At 42.9% G+C, this 18,300-nt stretch overlaps 1 protein-coding gene across 1 annotated transcript in view; it reads left to right on the top strand.

Annotated features, from left to right (window-relative positions):
- Positions 1-2,888: 2,888 nt before the first annotated feature.
- RBKS (ribokinase) overlaps positions 2,889-18,300 on the top strand; it is a 69,800-nt gene continuing 54,388 nt past the window's right edge. Inside the window, exon 1 of the mRNA XM_086482237.1 lies at positions 2,889-3,295. Coding sequence (XP_086338363.1) covers positions 2,889-3,295 — 407 coding nt within the window. The remainder of the gene's footprint in view (positions 3,296-18,300) is intronic.

Genomic DNA, 18,300 nt, shown 5'->3' with positions numbered 1-18,300 from the left:
TTTAGTATGTTCCTCTCTCCTTTTGTCTTGAGCTGCATAGGGATGGTAAGAGGGGAAAACAAAATCAAAAAATATCCTACTTATTTGATGTAAATTCACATGCACTCTGCAAACAACAAAAGAAAAAAGCTAAGCACACAAAGGATCAGGAACGTAGAGTAACTGAAGTGTGCACAGGTTTATAAAGACAAAAGAAACACAGGTTGGTTTTTTTCCTCCCACCTCTGCAACATTCAATGAAGCCCATCTATTCAATGTCAACATAAAAACAGACTTATGTCCTAGGCTCCTTTAATTAAGAACCTAACCCTATCAGAAAGAAATAAAACTGAGGGTCATCCTGACACGGCACGGCCTAGCCCTTCTGAGGAGCTTTTCCACCGGGAGTCTGTAACTGACAAACCGCATTTGTTCTGCTTCCTCTGAAATCAACAGGACTCACAATACTGATTGCATTGGGACCAAGGGTTTGATTATCTCTCCGTATTCACATTTCCCATTTCTAGTACCACTAGCATAACCATAATCACTATTACTTTTATGTTACTTCACAAGGTAGCTATTTAGAGCATTTTGCGGTGCTTTTGAAAGGCTAACACTGGTTTTCTTCCAGCGGTATCACCGCACTCTTTGGAAGGCACCTTCATTCACAAACCAGATCAGGAAGCCGATGTACACACATTTTAAGCACAGCTTTTTCAGAACTGCTCGCAATTGCGTGACCTTATGCTAAATCAGTCGGGCCACTAAGTTAGCACGCTTTAAGAATCAGCTGCTTTTTAGCTGAAATGCAGAAACCAAGCACGCACACATTTTAACTCACTGCACCACAAAAAGGGTAGAGTACATGGACAAGACTGTGGTAGGAGAAAAGAAGGATAAGTAACCCACTAAAATGCTAACTTAACATATTTGATCATATTCTTAGGCACAGAGTTTCATTTGAAAATTAACTAAACTTGACAGTTTTAGAAAACCAAGCTGTAAATAACTCAAGGTAATATAAACGTGCCACTGACAAGTGGGGCAGAAGAGCTCACACTTAAAACTCTGACCATTAGAAGATATTTTTTAAAACATCCATGTAACTGAAAAACACCCATAAATATTGTATTCACCTCCTCACAAAATGCTTCCCATGGACTGATGTATTAATGAGGGATCTATAAAGAGAGGGTGAACAACTCATGGCAATAGCTGCAGCTTTCTGTTGTTTCTAAACACCGAGTTTACGAGCGTTAGTTGGTAACTAATGGATATTCTACAAACGTAACTCCTTGTAACTGGTAGCAACATTAAAGTTCCACATTTTGTTCTCATGAAAGTCATTTACACTGAAGCAATGTGAAGCAATGTTCAATAAAGAGTATTTATCTGAGCTATCTGGAATGCTTCTGAATAAAACAAAGGCCAGACACTTTAAGGCAAACAAAATCACTAATAAAGTAAGACTTTCTAAAAATAGTAATTATCTTTAATACACCTGTTCTTACATTTTATGGCAGCAAAGAAGCTGAAGACTAAATATCCACATCCTAACATATAACGTGCCCTCTTCACATACATGATTTGCTGTAATTGACAATAGGCAACAACGTCAGCTTGCTTAGCAAACACCTACAGCAATTTAAGGTGCTACCACCTATTTGTTACTTTTCTACCAAAAATTCCTGCCTACTCACCTTCATTCTTCCCCAGAGGAACTGAGAGAAGAAAACACAAGCCCATACTCGACTTATTTCAATGCAAAGTCCAATGGCTTAGAATGAACCGCTAATAAAGAGAGTTTAAATCAAAATGATACTTTGCATGAGAGTGGCTAAAACAGGGCCCACATTTCAGTCTGCCAGCTCTGCTCCAGGGAAGAGTAATTTCAAGCAGAAGGGCAGCGGGGCTGATGATGGTAAGAACTTCTTAAACCATGAAAAATACGCTGAAAAAACCAACCTACCCTTCTAGCAATTGTAAAGGTGTACACAAAGATCTCAGAATTAGTTCTCATAATGCCACATTTTAAGGGGACTGTAACTGCTATGAGGGTAGAACTGTGAGACATCAGATACATGTCGTGATCAAAGCTCACCAGAGGCACCTTCCAAAATGAACTGCAGGATGAGATTCCTTATCTTTTTGTTTAAAAAAATACGCAGATATGGTCAAAACAAGATGTAAGTGACAGCTAGGTATTTTTCCTGGTTTTATTGCATCATTTAAGATCCACAATACCTTCTACATAACAAGCCAGACAGACAATACTTAAAAGGGTCGCTATCAATTAAACTCACCAATTTATTTTGTAAACAAAGGTCTTTACAAACTGCAACACAATTAGTACCATTTTCATAAGTTTCAGTTGTCATGTACATATTTTTTTCCCCAGCTTAATTTTCCCACAGTACTGGAAGCAGAACACAAACAAACTCGAGGGAATTAACAAAAACAAAATTCACTAGGCTGCTTCCCTCCCAAAACAAAACATTTGAGAGAAGTAAACAAACTACTAGTCGAATCCTTTTCGGTTCAGCAGCCCATCTATACGACTTCAGGCAAACGTATCATACGCTGCACAGCAACCACATAAATCCCGGGCGCTGCTTCGGGCACCAGAGCGTGTCCAGATGCGACAGACTCCGTTCCTCCACCACCGGTAACGACATTATGGGCGTTAAGTGGAGCTTAAGGTGAAGGCAAAGGTGAATATTGTGACGGAGGCCTTGAAGCGCGGGGGAACCTGCCTAAACCCCCGGCCTGGCCGTCGGCAACGCGGCTTGTGCTTTCCACTTCGAGGGCGGCAGCAAGAGGGGTCTGGACGCCGGGGGGGGGGGGGGAAGGGGCACCGACCACCTCCTGCCGCCGTGCCCGAGCACACCCCCGCCTGCCAGCCCGGAATGACACCGGCTCCGTGGATGTGCGGAGCCCCCAGTAAAACCCTCTGGGCCTTGGCGCACCGGGAGAACGCCCGGCGGCCCGACCCCCGCCAAGCCCCGCTCCCTGCCCACCGCCCCCCCCCCCGCCTCAGCGAAGCTCCCCGGACCACGTGCCGGCGCGACGAGCCGGGGCCGCCCCGTGCGAAGGCGGCGGGCCCGCCACCCGATGCGCTGCCTGCCCTGCCCTGCCGTTCCGCCCCGCCCCGGCGCCCCGGGAGCGGGCCAGGCGACCGCCGGGCGGTGCTTAGGCCAGTCGTGGGCCTGGGCCGCACCGGCCCCCGCGCCGCCTCCTGGCCAGCTCCTCCCGAGCCCAGCCGGCAGCCTGCGGCGCCGGGACCCCCCTCGCCCCGGGAATGGCGGCGGAGGAGGTGGGGGCAGGGGCCTCGGCAGAAGCAAGCCAGCCCGCCCGCCCGCTTGCTTGCCTGCCCGCCCGCCCGCCGCGCCGCTCCCCCAGGGCCGGCAGGGGCGCTGCTCCCGCCCGCCCGCCCCTTCCCGGGCCCCGCCATACCTACGGCGGCCGGAATAGAGCCGCTTAGTAACGGCCGCGGCCACGCGCCCGTCCCGTCCACCCGCGCCCGGCGTGCGCGCCCCCGCTCCCGCCCCGCCGCGCGGCGTGCGCGCCTCCGCCCCCCGCCGCCGCCGCCGCCGCCGCCGCCGCTCCCCGGGCCGGAGGGGTCTTCACCGGCCTCGATATTGGCGGCCGCCGCAGTGCCTGGGCGGGCTCTCTCGCCGCGCAGGCGTGAGGCTGCGGTTTCGTCGCGGCCGGAGCGGGGCGGGGGGGAGAGGGCGAGGAGGGGAGGGGGCGGCCTTGCCAGCAGGCGTTCGCCAGGGGCACCCCTCCCGGCCGAAGGCCCCTGCGGGCCGGCCGCGGCCGCCGCCTCCCCCCCCCCCACCTGTTGCCCGTGGCAACAGGCGAAGCCGCCGCGGCGGCGGGGCCTGGCGCGTAAGGCCGGGTCCAGGGTCCAAGGCCCGGGCAGCGCCTTGGCCGGGCAGCGGGACCTGGGGCTGCCCAGTTCCCTGGCGCCATGGCCGCTGAGGTGGTGGTTGTGGGATCCTGTATGACCGACCTGGTCAGGTTAGTACCCGGGGGGGGGGGGGTTCCCGCAGGCAGGCAGGCCCCAGCGCGGCGCCGGTTTCTTGCCCTCACTGAACGGAGGGGCCCCGAGGTCAAGGGAGCGCAGGGCGTCACCGGGCAGGGCAGAGGCTCCCTGCGCCTCCCAAGGGCAGGCTGGGCCGGGACGAGCCCCCCCCTCCCACCCGTCTTGCCCTGGACCGTGGGGAGCGGGGGTCGGGTCTCCGTCCAGGCCGGGAGAGGAGAAGTGGGGTCGGCGCCCGGTGCGGCGTCGCGGAGCTCTCGGCCCTGGGCAGAAGGAACCGAGGCGAGGAGTTGGCTGCGGCAGGGGCAGGGGGAAGGAGGCAGAGCCGCCGGTGGGGGCGGCTGGGCCCGGGTGATGTCAGCCCTGCAAATAACACTTTGAAAGAAGACTGTGGGAACGGGGAGAAGTTTGAACGTGTTGTCTGCTGGAGCTTTGATCAGCTGTCTGTAACTTTAGGGAGAAGAGAGGCTTGGGTTTGTGTTTTCAGCTGTGCTAGGTGGCTCGGCGTGAGCCTTGCCAGAAAATCAGCATTTCGTAGTAACCCGCATGGGAAACCGTGAACTCTGATACTCTTTATCAGCGGAGAAGTTTGAAACGATTTTATAAAGGTAAATAAAACTGGTCAACTGTAACACGTTTTCAGTTCAAAGCACTTGTCTCCACTAGAGAAGCAAGAAAGCAAGCTTAATATTGGCAAAGAAACTGAAGTTAGCTCCGTGAAAAAGTAGGTTATAAGTTGATTAACTGGGAAACAACGTTTTGTATGACACTTTGAAAGAAGAGAGAGGGAGAGAAGGCCTCCCAAGCTGTTCATATCCAAACAGATCAAGAGGTGGAAACAGAAGACCCTCAAAAATTTAGCACTTCTGCACTCCGAAGCTGTTTTTTAAATTATGAAATCCTTTTTTTAAAAAAAGTAATGTCTTAGTTCCTTTTTATTCGTTTTCTGGGCATTTTCCTTTTAGAATGAGGTGCTTGGGTCTCATTGTCTTTTTTTTTTTTTTTTTGTACATAGGTACGGTTTGGAAACTTCTTTAAAAATTAAAATACAGAAGGTCATGAAAGCTCTTGATTCCAGCAGCCTGGATTTTATAGTGAATACTAACTACCAGAAGAATTCAAGTAAAATTGCGAGAGTTTGCAATGATGCAAATACTAACCTAAACTGGCTGACCTTGTCAGCCCCAGTAAACTTGCAAATCAGCCTTTGATTTGCACCCTTTTAAACACATCTGTTTTAAAACTATGTATGCAGACTTGGTTAAAATGAGATTTAAAAGTATATGCGTCTGGACTGCATCAGCTTGTCCTGCTGGGAATTCTGCAGTAAAATAAACAATTCCTCAATCAGCAATTATATCAAAGCCTGTGGGTCAAGAAAGAGTAGAATACATGATTAGAAGAATATGCTGAAGAGTATGTACAGTTTGGGCATAGACATGTGTTGCAGAAGCGATGAAAACCCTTAAATAATTGTAGAACCCGTATCAGAAAGATTTAATGCTTTATGTAATCTGCAGAACACGCTGGCAGGTTTCCAAGAAGAATAGTTGCCTTGTAAGTCAGGGTAAGATCTTGTGGAACCCATCTTGACGTTATGTGTGAATGAGCTATCAGATGCTCATGACGTTATACTGGCATATAAAACGTGATGCTCTAACCTCAAGACGTTCGTTTTCCCATCTTTAAAATGTGGGGGAAAAAAAAATCAACCAAAAATTGTCTACCAGTTTGAGCACTGCTGACAGCCGCAGATTTCAACTTTTTCTTGACACTTAAACAGATAAAAAAGAGAACTCCCATTTTTTTGGCTGCAAGTTTGATATGACAGAAATACAGTCATTTATTTGAAGCCCTATTAACTGGCCATATTGTAACCAGAGATTAAACCGTGGGCTGTAGCCATAGATGCTGTTACGCTGAGATTAAGAGGTTGAGAAAAGCCATTTCAATTTTCAGTCAGCTGAGAGGGTTTCTTAAATTGTGCAAATGCTATCACAAGAATATATCTGACTTGCCTTTATTAGCCTCTACTTTAAGGAGCAGTGAAGGGCTTCTTATTAGTGATAAGCTAATTTGTTTCAACTGAAAAAGCAGTGACAGCCTCATTCTTTCTGTTACCAGCACAGGACTTCAGGCATATAATAAAATAAGAAAAAAGAATGCGTTTAAATTTAGCTGCCTAGAATTTCATCTGACTGAAATCTTCATGAAATACCCATGTAGATGTAGTTTTAATGTATCCTGTGTTACAAAAATCTTGGTAAAATTGCTGGAAAGTACTAAACTGTAGGCTGGGGTGCGCCTGGGTGGAGAACAAAGCTATGAAATAGAGAACGATAAGCAAGCTGTGTTAAATGTGGTAAAAACTGCCAGGTTAGGATTAAGATTGATGCCAGGAGGGTATCTCTTGACTGTCCTTATATCTGAGGTTTAGAGGGGGCTGTAAATTTTAGGTTTGAAGCTACAGTTCTTTTCATCAGGGATGAAGGAGCATCAGGTTTTTGCAAGTTTGTCATTTATGTTGATGTTTGGGTTTGTAAAAGACGTGGACAGCAGTGATGATGTTAAATGCCTGTCTGCCACCCATTTGGAGGAGACTGAATAAACTAAATTAGGAGTGAGAGTCACGCAAAGGAGGTCAGACACATTTTTGGACACATTGCGTTTGATAGGCGTGTTCACCACTCAACACTAAAGCCTGTCTTTTCCAGAAGGTAATCATGTTGATTGAGGCTCTGCCAGAGCTAGACCGTGCGATCTATAACTCAAACTGATAAAATACCAGGTTGGCCCTTTACAATACAATCTTGGCCCTCTGTCTGGAAAGCCAGAAGCTCGGAGAAGCAGGCATCAAATGGTAAACATTCCCAGGTCTGTAGAGGCAAGGTACTGAAAATCAGAAAGATAAGCTCCAGGCTACCATTGGACATATGTTAGCCAGATGCACCACTAGAAAAAGTTAGCACACAATGGTTTTTTACTCAATACAGTGAACTAATGATTTAAAGAAGTGTAACCTCTGTGTGAAATGGAAATGTACAATTTGAAATTTGCTGTGTCTTACGTCATGGCTGAGAAGGAAAAGGACAGGGACCTTCTGTTGAAGACAGTGTTCCGATGTAATTTTGGGGAATAATGAAATTCAGAAGAAAGGGTAGTGTGCCTTAAAAGTCTTTTAAAGGGAAGGGGCCCAGTGGTTTGCTTTTTAAACACTGTTCTCATTGGAAATTCTTTTCTCATTGTCCTGTAGCGCTGCAGTGGCAGAATGTGGGTTTTCTAAAGCGAATTTAGTATAATCAAAACAACCTCACGTACATACATGCAGTAAACCACACTCTTTTGGCTTAATAGGACCAGGAACAAAACATATTTGTGGTCACAATCACAATCAACACTTCATTGGCAATAGCGGGCAATAGTAGTAGAAAACAAAAACAGCTTTATTCTGTATGATCTAGATATCAAACCAGACGGGTACCATCCATAGTATTATTTAAATAGTTTCTGTTCTGACTCATATTTGCAGACTGGTCGTGGCATTGGCATTTTAATTCGTATTAAATCAGGACAAGACTAAACATATAAACCAATGGGAGTCAGACACACTAAAACAATTAGAATAAACAGGAGAAACTTTGGCATGGCAATTGAAAACAGCAGAAGCAAAGAACAAAATGTAAGATGGAAAAACAGTCTTTGGATAGCCACAACAGCAACAGTTTTTCACTTCAACTCAAGAGAACGAGACCACAGTCTAAATGCTGGAAAGCTGTGTTTGTTAGGATGCTCAAAATTTGAAGTCTTAGTTTTCTGTGGACCTCTTTCCTTCCTTCAGGTTGCTTCATTCCCTGTAGGGAGTAGAACTAACAGTTCTGCTTCCAGCCCCCCGGTCGTAACAACGTTGTTAATAATTACTGCAAGCAGTGAACTGATTGACTGAAAGCATTCAGCAAGAGAAGAAAGGCACGGCAGAGAAAGCTACCAAGTAGTCTGTTGCCAGACTGGAGCGGACAGTGGTGACAAATGTGCATCTGGAATTAACATCTCAGAGTAGCCTGATGGACACATCAAATCGTCTTTGCTCGCTGAGCACAGTCTCTGCTTGTGCAGAATGACAAAGCTCTCTGCATTAGTGAGGTTCTACGTTTTCCTGTAAGTCTCTAGTGGTGGTTATTGTCAGCTGAAGTGCTGAAACAAATGGCTTATTGGCTCATTGGAAATGTCCATGACCCAAAGCTATGTCTGCACTTTCTTTTTTTAAAGTGCAGTGTTTAGGACAATAATTTCAGGGGTTTTCTGTGGAATATGGAAAGGAATTTTCTTATGTTTCTTTTGAGTGAGCAGAGAAAGTCTCATGTATGATTTCATTTTCTTCTTTGCTTTGTTTCCGGGTCTTTCCCATGTGTTCTCATTTCCACCATTTCTCATGCATGCACACTCACCACGTTTTAATGGTTTTTGTTGCTTTAATGTTTTTTTTTTCCCGCTCTTCAGCTTCTCCTAGCAGCATAGAAAAGTGTTCTAGAATCCTTCAAATCCATTTCATTCGTGTTTTTGTTTTTATCTGTAATGCTTCCCCTGCAGCAGCCACTCCTCATTCTAGTCAATCTGCCATTGCCAGCAGCATGGGAAAGCACAACTGTGAAGGAATACAAGCTTAGTCCAGTTGAGGAAATTAATCTTTTGGATCCAGAGAAAGGCATCAAGGCATGAGAGAATGTGTCATCTGTGAATTGTTTAGTTTATGTAATAGTGAAAAATCTGGGCTTGATTTCAGAGCCTGTAGTATTCGCTTGTCTTCTTCACTGACCTAGCAAAGTTTGGGTGCGTAGTACACGCAGGATGCGCGGGCTCAGTGTTTTGTTCTGCCCTGACTTGAGAGGACCTAAATATGGTTTAGAGAAACTCCCCTCTGTCTTCTCTTGCCTGGCAGGAAGAAAGCCGTATCTTGGGGGCCTAAAAAGAAAAACAGGGTAAAAATCAAGTTCATGAAATCCTCAATAATGGAATCCAGTAAGAAAATTGTGTTCTGTTCATATACAGCTTTCGAGTATCTGTAGTCGCCCAGACACTGCTCATCTGATGTGGGACCTGATCCAAGCTCATTCATGTCACAAGAAGCTTTTCACTGCTGTAAACCGTCATTGAGTTGTCGTCCCCTCTCGAAATCTGAGTGATCAGTTTATTTTAGGGTGAGACACAGTTTAATGTTTTAGTGTGTTAAAAGTATTTGGTGTTATACTCCAGACCTGAAAAGCTTTCAACAAAGTTCCTCTAACAAAAACTGACAAAATGTTGACGAGGGAAAAAGGAGGGAAAATGTCTAGTTGGGTATTTCTTAAATTAACAGAAAATAGCTAGGGCAAGGCCAGCAATGACTTTTTTTAACCCATTACAAGAGCTGCGTTTGCAACCAAGGTTACGAACCCCAAGCGAGAGACAGTGCGCTATTGATCCCCGCTGGCACTTTCTGAAAGAAACTGTTGTTTGTGCAACAGAGGATGCTGTGGGTCCTCTCTGAGAAGGACTGGTGGTGCTACAACACCTGCTCAACACTTGTCTTTGGCTCTTGTCCGTGAAAAGTTCTTTTCTTCCCCTCCTAAAAGGAAATGTGGAAGTTTTAAAAGTCTTGGGAAATATGAATGTGAAAATAGTCTCACAATTTCTTTTAACTGAAGCGTAGCAAAAGTGTTGTTTTTCTGGTTTAATTGAAACCTCCCAGCCCTTTCATTTGGTGTCTTCATTTTGTGTCCTAAGCTACTGTGTACTGTAATTAGGCGCTGTCTTTGCTTCCAGAAGCAATCCTATTTCAGCAATAACTAATATGACTTTTTTTTTTTTTAGACTTGTTTATTTAGTTCAATTTTAATAGTATGTATTCAGTAATGCTTTTGAGCTGAAGAATAGCACTTGTGGTACTACAGTCAGGCCTGTACTACATGAATGCCATAGCTGGAATAATTTCTTTGGCTTCCCAGTAATCAAGACGTAGCACTACTTGTCCTACTATGCATTCGGAAAACATTTTGGAGTTGGGAGAAGGGAAAGAGGGGGAGTTTGCTTTCTGAAAAGATAGGAAAAAAGATAAAGAGAAGTTGGAGGAAGGCCTTAAAAAGGGGAAGAATAATAGGAAAGGCATAAGGTTTTACTGCAGAAAGTGTGAAGCATCAATGGAGTTGAGATTGAGACAGAAGGCGGGGGAAACTACAATCCTGACAATAACAGCTCCCCAGCTATCCAGATACCCCATTTTTCTGCCTCTCTTTCTGCTGGCTCTAGCTGCCTGCTTGCTTTTTGCAGTTTTCTCACGTGCCTACATGGCAAAGTTCAGGGAAAAGCTCTAGTTTAGCCCTGCTGTCTTCTCCCAGCACCAGCATTTGGAAGATATGGCACCCAGTAACTCCTGTGTAACCTCCTCCTTCCCATGAATGAGTTCCCAGCTGTCTGCTTCTGTTCCTACCAGCTGCAGTGTCTGGTCTGTTTAAGTTTTTAAATTGCTTGGAGATCCTTCAAGATGAAAGGTTCTACTTAAGTGAGATCATTATCATTTCTCCACTCCCTGTTCTCGGCTCAAGCTTCTTGTCTCATCTCAACTTGGGGTCCCGCACAGTCCTCAACATTCCCGGCTCACAGCAACACAAAGCTTACACACAAATTTCACCTTCCAATCCTTGAGTTGTTTGACACCGCTCAGAGCACCTCAGAGCTGAAGGTTAAATATATGTATTTTCCTGAGCCAATGCCAAAATAACTTAGCACTTGCCACACTGAGATCGTACTTCTGCATTTGCGTCTGACTTCATGTTATTTTGTGTGCTTCAAGAGACTGTGTAGTTCTCTTCCTCCCACTTCTGAAGTACTTACTCATTCTAGGAAGCATTCCAGCTACAGTGTTGTTCTGTGATCCTGCACTATATTCTTATAGCCATACTTTGTTCATGTTCTTGTGGTTAAACTGTAAGCCTGTCAGGGCAGGGATTTCACTCCTGTCTGGTGTAGTGAACTTACGGAGTGGAACCCTGACAGGAGTTCAGAGGGCTCTCTCTGTTCAAAGACCCATAGGCAGTTACACGGTGTTTGGACGGGAGAACCCGTTTTCTGTTCAGCTGCACGTCTAGCTGTTGTCTTCACCTTCCATACTTTAACTGACTAGTAAGAGAGTTTTTTCACTGTTTAGTATCTATGTGTGTTAATTCCCAGTGTCATTCACATTCCAGTGAAATTTCCCTCTTTCCTACAAAAGTGAGGTCATCTTAAACCTGTGTTTATGATACTGCAGTCATTTCCATGGCAGTAGACTATGATATCATCAGTGGAGGATTATGCCTTTCCTATGTGTGTTAGCAATTCAGAATTATGGTTTGTGAGATAAAACTGGTGTTTACCAAGCTTTTAGGTTTAGTCCATATGAGGCAGGGAAACTATTGCTTAATTCTCTAGAGAGTTCACTTGGGTAATGGAGTAAGTGAATCCAGAAACATTTTGATCCTAGCAGGTGATAACTTTTTGGGGGTATATTTCCCTAATGGGAGAAGAAAATCAGCTACTCCATCTTGTGTTTTCTACCCTGGCAAAGAGCACTTGTCTGAAACACCATGGTACTCATTGTTTTGTTATTCAGAGCTACTTAAATGCTTGACTTAAAGTATCACAGTTTTCTGGTCTCATTAGACTGGCATTTTTCCCCTTTGGAGGTCAGTAAGCTATTATACACTACCCACAAAAGTAAAACAATGCAGTTATCAGTCTTTGAATCTTTTTAATGGGTGCCCTATTTGCCAGCTATCAGTAGCTGAATCTCTTTGTCGAACCTTCCTAAGTATGTACGTGCTTTCTCATGGGTTGGTGACAGCAGAGGCCAGTTTCAACACTGTGATGGCAAAAGAAAATTAATTCGTTTAAAATGTAGTGTCCAGCGTTAAAACAGTTACTAATGCTGCAAGATGAAAATGGTGGATTCACAACATCATTAATTTCATCCCTTCAAATACTTAAGAATTTTTAAGCCAAGGAACTAGACTTTTCTAAACAAGAGTGAAGAGAAAGAGAAAAGGGATTAGATAAAAGTTTATAGAGAAGGAAGGTGAGCAGTCGGGGTATTGCAACAGGAGACAAAATTTGTAGCCATTTTGGGGTAATGTAGCTTAATTACAGAAATACACTACACCTGAGCACATTTCAGCCTGTTTTCCCACAGAACAGAATGAACTCTCGTAAAATATTTGTTTAAATAACCTGGGTCAGAATATTAGAAAAAGATCTCAAAATGCGTGTGTCCAGTTTCGCAGAAAGTGTAGGATGTGAAGCCGTTCTCCCTGAAGTTATTACCATGTCGGTAACTACAGTAGAAAGGGATTCCTTTCCCCATTGATGTTAGTGGAAATGGAACCAGGCTGGAACGGAACGAAAGACAGACAGACACAATTACTATGTGTAGTTTTCGGAGACTGAGAGTACTGATGCCATAACGTTAAGACCTGGCCCACATTTACAGAGCTTGAAGTCAGGTGATGTTACAGCCACCTCCTGAGTGTGCAGCTTCCCCATCGTTCTGCATTCCTGCTGAGCCTTCACCTGCCTCTGGAAAACCCAGAGTGACTCCTCTGAAGAAAATGAAGAGTCAGGAAATAACAACGTTATGATCAGGGAAGAGGCTGTTGGGATAAAAGCTTGTTTACCAGTTGTCCAATGTCAGCCTCAGGAGTGAGGGGTTCGTGTTGATTTCTGCTGCAGAAAGATGGCATTTTAACTCAGCCACGCGCAATAGCCCACGGCCGTGGCTTCGCGTTAGAACACCCAGCTTTACAGACAGCACAACTGTTGCCTTTTGCTTCCTGTAGGGCTCTTAGACCTCTGTGCAGTTCCAAGGGAACAGTATGCAAAGCAGGGATACACTGGGCATTGGCATTGTCAGTACTTCAGGGTGTTCCGTGGGCTTCTGCTGTATCCCAGTGATACAGATTGAGTATTACGTGGTGTTACGAACGTTACCACCGTTTTTTTATTGTTCTGGTTATCGTCCCTGCTATTATTGGAAATTCTTTTGACTCTTTAAAATAAAATATCTCTTACCTTTTCAGTCTGGAGGCATTTGCAGTACGAGATTCACTACAGTCCGAGGGGAAATTGTCTAAAGGAACTCCTTTGAAAATATTTGTCACGATGAACAGTTGTTAGGCACTATATTTTAACACTCAACACTGAGAATATTTTATTTTCTCCCTTATGAGCCACAGAATGCTACAATTCGTAGTTGTGTTCTGTCTTGATAATGAATTACTTGCTGGCTTCACTGTTAATGGCAATAACCATTTTCCTAGATGCATTTCTAGACATAAATATCTTTGGGTGAATTTTAGTACTCCTGACAGTAAAGAGCTGCTGGCACAAATCAAAAGCTGCAATAAAAATTGTACAGAGTCGATGGTAACAAATTTGTGTAAAAACACTCTGGGCAGGCATATATATGATGTTGCCTCTAGGAGCTGTCTGAGCTGTTCTTTCCATAAGAGTTTACCAGTAAGATTTTGTTTGCTTGTTTTATATGGCTCCAGTTGTTAGGCCCTACATCAAGCTGCACTAAGTTATTTGATGCTGACGTCCCTGGTTTCTTCCAAGCCTGGTATCATAGACTTTGAGCCCGAAGAAAATACAAAATGATTTTTCACTAGCATGTTGCCTGAGTAGGTGCAGCTCTATAGAACACATTGATCTCTGTGGCAACTAATTATAAAATAAGAAGTTGGTAATATTCCCGAACGTATCAGCTGTGTGCTCTCTTCTGGGTTTTATTATTTCTTCTTTCCATTTCTGACTTTAGTCCATTTTTTCTCCTTTTTTTTTTCGCTGTATTAGATCAATAGCATGTCATCCCTGAACTATCTATGCTTTCCCCTTATTTGCCTCCACCTCTTCTTGTTATTTTACTACATCACGTTCTTACGGTGCACTTCTTTTCTGTATTGCTCTTTACCCACCTCTCATCTTTAACAAAAATAACATTTGCTTCCAAGGAATCATAATTCCCTTTTGCTAATTTATTCCATCCATCACTTGCTATACTTCCTATCCTTTCTCAGATCCCTATTTATACAAAATGCATAAACCTTGATAGTATAAATGAACTAAAAGAAAAAAACCCACGTTGGTCAGAGCTGAAAATAAAGGATGGGAAGGAATAGGAAAGACAGATCAAGTTCAATACTCATGTGGAAAGACAGACATTTTCCATGTTCTCAGCTGTAATGAGAGTGAATATGCCTTCCTTCTTCTAATTGTCTGATCCTGTTTGTATTATTCATGGGAATATCCTGTTAGTATTGCTCAATCTTTTTTTTTTTTATTACTATTTTCCTTTTTTTTTTTTTTTTTCCCAGAAAGAACAAAGTGAAAAATGACCTGTTGTGGAAAGGCAGTTGGTGGTTTTACTGGAGCTCGTAGTAGTCCATATAGAGGCAGCAAAAAGGAGCAGATTTGTCCTCAGTTTTCATTCCCGTTTACTCATTAAATTCTGGGTATTAATGGAGACATGGGACTTGTCCATCAGCAGGCACCACAAGGCAGGGTTATACAGAATTACGTCTTTCTGATTTGTAGAGGTCTGCCTTTCCCAAGAGGGCTTAAATGGTGAAAAAGGTAAAGGTACTTACCTAGAGGAGATTCCTACGTATCACAGGAGAGCAAAACCCAGGCACCCCCCCCCACACCCTGCACAAGATTCTCGTCTTTGCCCCACAAGCCTTAATGGTATTGTGATCCAAGGTTTTAATAGATGCCCTTATAATGAGGTTGAACTTCAGATAAAGCTTTTTTTTTAATCAGTGACTCGAGGGTAAGATAGTTTCAAAGTAAAAACTCGTCTAGAGAAGGCACTGTGAATTTAGCCCTGAAGTGGTCAGGCAGTTGGACTGGATGGTGGTTGTAGGACCCTTTCCAACTGAACTATTCTGTTCTGTTCAGTTCTGTTCTGTTCTGTTCTATTCTCATATGAAGTTTAAATATACTGATTAGCTTTATTACCTATGACACATTGAGTAAGTACCTGTAAACTAAGTATTGTTTTGGTTATACTTTTAGTTTGTGACTCATATGGATTCTATAGGAACCACCGTACTTACAAACTTCATGAAAAGTATCATGCTTGCCAAATTTATTGTCCTGGGTATGAGCTTTTAGAGCATTTATTGAAGAAAATTATTAATATTTGGGCTGCACTGTACTTCGTCTTGATGACTATGTGGTGAGAACCATCTATGATGTTGCTCTTAATATTGTCGTTCATAAAGCGCAATATGTTTGTGTGCAAAATGCCAGTATTTAACGGTGTCTGGAGGGTCCTTTTTTATTTTTTAGGTAAAAAAAAAAGACTGGAAAAGATTGACAACAAGATTTGTAGGAGGGTCAGTAGGTGCCTTATTTTCTGCATGATAGTAAAGCAGAAGCACAGATTACTTTGTTGATTTACCAGTATATAAAAAATCGTGATGACAAGAACGAGGACCCAGTGGCCTATCCACTCAACCTTATTATTTCCACTTGGTTCATTGTTGTCTGTTAAATCCTTTCTTTAAGAGGTAGAGAGAAGATTAATGTTCACATATGTCTTGTTTATCTTAATCTGTCCTTGGGCATGTAAGGATCACTCTTTGCTTGAGTGGTAAAGGTTGTTTTGTTTTGTGTTGGGTTTTTTTTTGCTGTAACCCTGGTATTTCATCACGGTATAATGTTCTGTTGGGCGTAGGAACCGTAGGCAGCCTTCTTCAGTCCTGGGTGAGCACAGCATGTTTCAGAGACAATCTATTCTAACATCACCATCAGGTTGCCTTGAAAATAATTATGTAACTGCACTTCCAAAAATAATATAATCGAGAGACATCAATGAAGAACAACGTGGGAGGCAAATAAAGTTAGAGAGTAGTAATTTTGAAAATTTCCACAATCTTTCTTAAATACAAAACAGATGTTTGGTAAGAATGATGGAATGTTTGCTGAGACTTAAATATCTGAAGACAGATTCATATTTGTTGGGTTTTTTAAATCTCCTTAGAGCTTCAAGTTCAGAATTAAAGATTCCATAGATTATGAATTCACCAGTGTTGTGCCCACCCTTTCCCAAAATTTAACTGCTAGTGATGTGAGGAAAAGTTACAGGTTTGTGGATCATAAGAAAACTTTTTAGTGTTGGCAGTTGGTGCAGTAAATCATTTCTTTGCGTTGAAGGTTTCATACTCCTAACATAATTTAGGAATTTTGGTCTCTTGGTGATATCATCATTTCACTGAAGTGTAGTACAGTGTGCTACTGTAAATGCTTTAGGACGTTCATCTGCTGCCGTCTTGTTTGTTTAATCTTTTAGTATCTAGGAGAGTAAAATTTGCTTCTGTGCAGATGGTCAGCAGAAATGTTCACTGAAGTTCTCGAAGAGCTGTGGACATCCATTCTCATTCCACAAGTTATGGATTTCGGTCTTGATTTCGGTCTTTTTAAACTGAGATTGTGTTTGCACATATAAGAGGGTTTCAGTCTTGTGGTCCTCCTACCTATAGTCTCAGCCATTCATTTAATTTTCTCCTCTACTAGAGGTTTTCACCAGTTGTTTCAGTTCAACTGTTTATCCATTCAGTAATGAGATCTACAAAACAGTTTGTGGTTTAAATATATATGTGTGTGTGTGTGTGTGTTTGATAAAATATATATTTTCTCTGATGGCAAAACTGATTGAAAAGATTCATGCTGCTTTGCACCAATTCATTACTCACTCGTTTGTGATGTGGTGACAAACTGAAATCACGTAAAATCAAACAGGTTTAAAAAAACCTCTGAGTGATGAGGTAAAGCTTTTGCATCTCTCTCTGCCACTGTTCTTCAGCACTGGCCTGCGAAGGGGCTGCTCTTTAAGCATCGATTATTTTGCCTGGTACCAGTTTGGGTAGTGTTTTTTACTGTGCTCTAGAGCGAACCCAGACCTTCAATCATCCAAGCAATAACCAGTAATTTAAATTGCCTGAAAAGTTAGTCTTTTTTAAAGAAAAACTCGCCCTGTTCAGGGACATAGAGGGAAGAAAAAATAGAGATTATCTATGACTTCTAATTGTCTCTTAACAATTTTTTCGATCGTTAAAGATCTGAAGTGAGGCTAAGAACCTAGAACCAGATAGCCCCATACTTAAACCAAGCTGTAGTAAAATAAATTCCTGAGGTAGCCGCTTTATAAATCTTGGAAGTTTACTGCCTTCCAATAAGATGTTTTAGTTTATTATTAAAAGAGCATAAACAAGTCAAGAACATTAGATCTTGAAAAGAATTGTGGTCTTTTTGTGTCTGTGTTATAGATACTTTCCCATAGCACATGTTCAAATCTTTAAAAATTAAGCTAGACGAAACAGACCAAGGCTAAATCAAAATGTTAAGTCATATCCAAAAGAGGTCAGAGACTCTTTCATCACTATGTTGTACTAATATTCCTAGTTAGAGGTGAGAACTGTTCTCTCCTTTGCATTTGTTCAGTTCCAAGAATCATGAAAGCCCAGTAAATTGTATGTACTAGACAGTGGCTAGTTACACCTACTCTAGTCTCACAGGGATTTTCCCCATTCTAGGGAATTCCCAGGAGGGGAGAAAGAGCCAGTTTTGTTCAGTGATTCAAAGAGAACAGAATCAAAGCTAAATATTCTAGACCTTTACGTTATATTCCTTTTTATTAAGACACTTTAAAATGCAGTATTTCTGCCACTATTTTGATACACCTGATTATTTTCACCTTCAGGAATAAAAAGAGAAGTCTGAATGTTGCTTTTGATACTATGTAAATGACAGTCACCTTAGAAAATATGATATCTAATCTGACATACAAGTTCTCTTCCCCTCTGAGTTGCCCGATGAGGATATTGTTTTCTTTTTTTACAGAAAAATATTTATGTACTTTTCTATTTTCCTTTCTCATGCACATAGACTCATAGAATCATTAGGTTGGAAGAGACCTCTAAGATCATCAAGTCCAACCGTCAACCTAACACCACCATGCCCACTAAACCATGTCCCGAGGCGCTACATCAACACATTTTTTTAACACCTTTTTTGAAGCAAGTTCTTGTAGCCATGTAATTTCTCAGAAACATACTGATACCTTATGCTTTTCTTCAATATGTTTATGAGCCGAGTATACTGGACTACTTAATTAAACCTTAGTGGCATAGCATTCAGTCTTTTCGACGTACAAAGCAGCCATAGGGCAGCCTGGCTGTACTGCTGCCAGCAAAGGCGCTCCTGCTCCT

The sequence above is a fragment of the Leptosomus discolor genome, chromosome 2 (genome assembly GCF_034619465.1).
Source record: "Leptosomus discolor isolate bLepDis1 chromosome 2, bLepDis1.hap2, whole genome shotgun sequence".
Taxonomy (NCBI): domain Eukaryota; kingdom Metazoa; phylum Chordata; class Aves; order Leptosomiformes; family Leptosomidae; genus Leptosomus; species Leptosomus discolor.
Note: the sequence above shows the minus strand (reverse complement) of the source record. Positions and strands in the feature narration are given on the sequence as shown.